General features: G+C 56.9%; 1 protein-coding gene across 1 annotated transcript; it reads right to left on the bottom strand.

The window, feature by feature from the left end:
• Nucleotides 1-206: 206 nt before the first annotated feature.
• On the bottom strand, nt 207-1,841 carry GPER1 (G protein-coupled estrogen receptor 1). Its single transcript, XM_078593255.1, has 2 exons — nt 1,093-1,841; nt 207-1,020 (listed from the first exon to the last, which is right to left on the bottom strand). Exons 1-2 carry the CDS (start codon nt 1,839-1,841, stop codon nt 309-311), a joined length of 1,461 nt encoding a protein of 486 aa, XP_078449381.1. The 3' UTR covers nt 207-308.
• Between the last annotated feature and the right edge of the window lie 1,954 nt (nt 1,842-3,795).

Here is a 3,795-nt window from a genome sequence, read left to right on the forward strand (position 1 = left end):
CGAAACAAGAATAATAGCTGGCGTCTAATACTGTCACTCGGCATTAATGAAGATCTCGGCGTTTTGGCCGACTGGGCTCCTTCAGGAAAGAAATGCCAGCATTAGAAGCCCTCTTTATTTTGAATCGACCAGTTCACTTTCGTCTCTCGAGGACAGCCCAACAGCAGTAGCTTGTAGCAGCAGCAGCATCTGTCAAGCCCGGATAGACGCCGCTCATCGCTGTCATTGCCGCAGATGATAATGACGCTTCGATTGCAAGCGGCGCATCTGAGCGCAGCTGACATTGGCCATCTCCTCTCGAGGGACGCTCATCCTTTATCGACATCCATGGCACCGATTCGCAACGGGATCGCGATGACGGAGGGTGCTCCCAGGGTCTCCGATGGAGCTACGAGACATTGCTGGAGTTTCAGCTGCTGATGCTGCTGCTGGTGACCCAGCTGGTCTTGCCCCGCCTGCACAGTGTACAGTTGCCGCTCCGAGCGGGAGATGTGCCCGACGAGGTGTCCCCCACCACCTCTTCCTCCTCCTCCTGCGCCCATCCTCCTCCTCTTAGACGAGCACGTGTCCACGAGCAGCTTCTTCCTCTCGCGCAGCTTGTGCCGGAAGGTCTCCCCGAGGAAGCCGTACACCACGGGGTTGAGACAGCTGTTGGAGAAGGCCATGAGGTTGACGGCGTGCCGCAGCAGCGGGTAGTAGCGCGCGTACCGCGGGTCGCGACCCGTGGCCGTCACTCCCGTCTCGTCCAGGAGTGACACGAACACCACGGCGTTCTCGGGCAGCCAGCACACGAAGAAGACCACCACGACGGCGACGATCATGCGCAGCGCCTTGCGGTGCCTCCTGCGCGGCAGCGAGGGGCGCCCGCCCTGCAGGATCGGGTCGCGTGCGCCGCGCAGGGCGCGAGCGATGAGCGCGTAGCACGCGGCCATGATCGCGAAGGGCACCGCGAAGCCGAGGGTCACCTCGAGCCAGCGCGACGCGGAACTCTCGGCGAAGCAGAACCTCGGCTCGCTGCTGCTGCTGCCGCTGGCGGCGCTGTCGTTGCCGCCACCGCCGCCGCCGCCGTCGTTGGCGTCGCTGTCCTGACGCCATCGCAGCTGCGACGCGGCGAGCGGCAGGAAGGTGGCGAGCACCGACGCGACCCAGATGAGCGCGCACGCCACGCGCGCCGTCTGCGAGCGGCGCATCGGGGCGCGTCCCGCGCGGCCCCCGCACGCCGAGAGCGCCACGCACCTGTCGACGCTCATCCAGGTGAGGAAGAAGACGCTGCTGTAGAGGCTCACCTGCAGGCACAGCGCGACGCCGGCGCACAGCAGCGGCGCGTCGTAGTAGCCCGTGTGCACGTTGAACACCTCGATGGGCGAGCCGAGCACCAGGATGAGGTCGGCGGCGGCCAGGTTCACGAAGTAGAGGTCGGGCACGCTGAGCTTGCGGCGCAGGCGGCCGCGCTCGCGTGCGCGCACGTTCACGGCCATGATGAGCGAGTTGCCCAGGACGCCCACCGGGAATAGAAACACCGCGTAGAGGCACGAGAGGGCCAGGCTGGCGGCGTGGAGGGGGTCGTGGCGGTGACCGGCGGCGGCGGCCGAGTCGTCGTCGTCGTCACCGACACCCACGACGCCCGCGGCTGGGTTCCCGCACGAGGCCGGGCGGTCACCCCGCCCGGCGACGCAGCGCTCGCCCGAGCCGCCGTGGGCTCCGCCGGCGGACGTCGCGACGCCGAAGCCGACCGCGGCCGAGCCGAGGTCGCGGCCGCTCGAGTTGCACGGCGTGAGGTTGAAGGCGAAGGAGAGGAGCGCTGCGTCCACGGGGCCCCTCTCGACGAGCGCCGAGGCCATCGCGGCTGCTGCCTGCAGGGATTGGGAAGGGGTTAAAGGAGTCCGACGATAACGATGCTGATGATGATGATGATGATAATAATCATCATCATCATTACCATATTCTTGGTTCTTTCGGTAAAGTCACGTAGAAGGGAAATAATAAAATAATAAAAACATAAAACAATATAAATTCTCACGACGTTTCGACTGCAACACAAGCAATCATCATCAGGTGTGAAATCCACAGCAAGAACATTTAATTTTATTTATTTTCTTGCTGTGGATTTCACACCTGGTGATGATTGCTTGTGTTGCAGTCGAAACGTCGTGAGAATTTATATTGTTTTATATAAATATTATTTTATTATTTACCTTCTACGTGACTTTACCCAAAGAACCAAGAATATTAATCCCTGCAGTCACGAAAGCCTTAAATCATCATCATTACCATTCATATCACCGTACTATTGCTTCGTGTCAGTTTCACACAGTTATGTACACGTACGCAAACGCGCACGCGTTCTTGTATCGACAAAGATCCGCGGCAAGCGCTGTCAGCGAGCACCTGCGAAGGTCAACACGGAACACGGCAGGGTTCGCGTTAGGCGCCCCGATTCTCTGCACGAACGAAACCATCACACGCACGGCACGCGCACAGTAACCGTGGACGCACCCAATCGGGTGAATTGGGCTAAACCCACAAGGGCGCGAGAGATAAGGTCGTGCAAACAGGCTTTCCCTCTCGGAATATTGACACACGCACGAACACGCACAAAGACGCAGGTCCCGCCTATAGCCCCAACAGACTTACGGGGTAAGTGATGTTGGCGAGTAGGGGCCGTCCATAAATGACGTCACGCGATTTTGGACGATTTTTGACCCCCCCCCCTCGTTACTCGGAGTCACAAAAAGTCAGACCCCCCCCTCAAATTAGACGTCAAAATAAAACATGCTTCAAATCGCTTTAAGCAATTGTCATTGTAGTGCGTATTTAATGTGCCGCTGCACTATGATGATGTCGGAGAAAACATTTATTAAAAAGCATATTTAATTAAGTAGAACGTGTTGTCTATATTTATTTAAAGTTGCGCATTTTGACGTGACGTCACATTTCTCAACCCAGCCCCCCTCGTCACACATTGTCACAAATATCTGAACCCCCCCCCCCCCCCCCTAGGTGCGTGACGTCACTTATGGACGTCCCCGTAGCACTGACGTTGAGTGGACGCGGCACACGAGCGGGTGGGTTGACCAGCACCGAAGCCGGCATGCCAAACAAGCAACGCACGGACACGCGCGCGCGCACGATACCGAAGTCGTGAGATCAACATTTGTCTCCCGCCTGTGATCTGTATTTACGGAGCGGAAACAATACTGTACAGCGCACCGCTGTGTATTTCTCGGCGCTGATTCCCTCCCCCACCCCCCTCCCCCTTTGTTCGTGTTCTCTCTCTCTTTCACTAATGCGTCGTGACGCTGTATGCGTGTTCCGTCATGGGATGAAGAATCCGGCCAGATCTTTCGCAAGCGGCGAAGCAACAACAACAACAACCAACTGCTTGTTAGAAAACGGCCCACGGGAAGCGGGTATCACAGGGCTGACCTCTGATTCAGTAAACATGCAAAAGTTGATGAACGACTTCTAACGTTGGCCCCACTCTGCGTGTTTACTCGCGAGACCCATTTAGCGGACCTGCACGGCAAGTGGCGTAGAAGCACGTTTGCATCTGATCTGCCACCAAAAGCAATGTTTATTCTCCTAAGCGGAATTAAGTCAAACTAATATCACCACCTAATTGTCTGCGTTGTTTTGTGCGTGTTGTGTGTGTGTGTGCAGTCATTGTTGATCGGGGCTGATACCATAAACTTACGAGAAAATAAAAAAAAATTACTTGACTCAGTAATTTTGCTGTGACGGTTCCACCTGAAGACGGAAGCTTGTGTTGCCTCCGAAACGTCGTGATTTAATTTA

Source organism: Lampetra planeri, chromosome 1 (genome assembly GCF_965212315.1).
Source record: "Lampetra planeri chromosome 1, kcLamPlan1.2.h2, whole genome shotgun sequence".
Lineage (NCBI taxonomy): Eukaryota > Metazoa > Chordata > Hyperoartia > Petromyzontiformes > Petromyzontidae > Lampetra > Lampetra planeri.

Coding starts and splice junctions, on each gene's coding strand:
- GPER1 (XM_078593255.1), bottom strand. CDS start 1,841: ATGGCCTCGGCGCTCGTCGAGAGGGGCCCCGTGGACGCAGCGCTCCTC. Junction 1,021..1,092: donor GCCGCGTCGCAGCTGCGATG/GCGTCAGGACAG, acceptor CAGCGGCAGCAG/CAGCAGCGAGCCGAGGTTCT.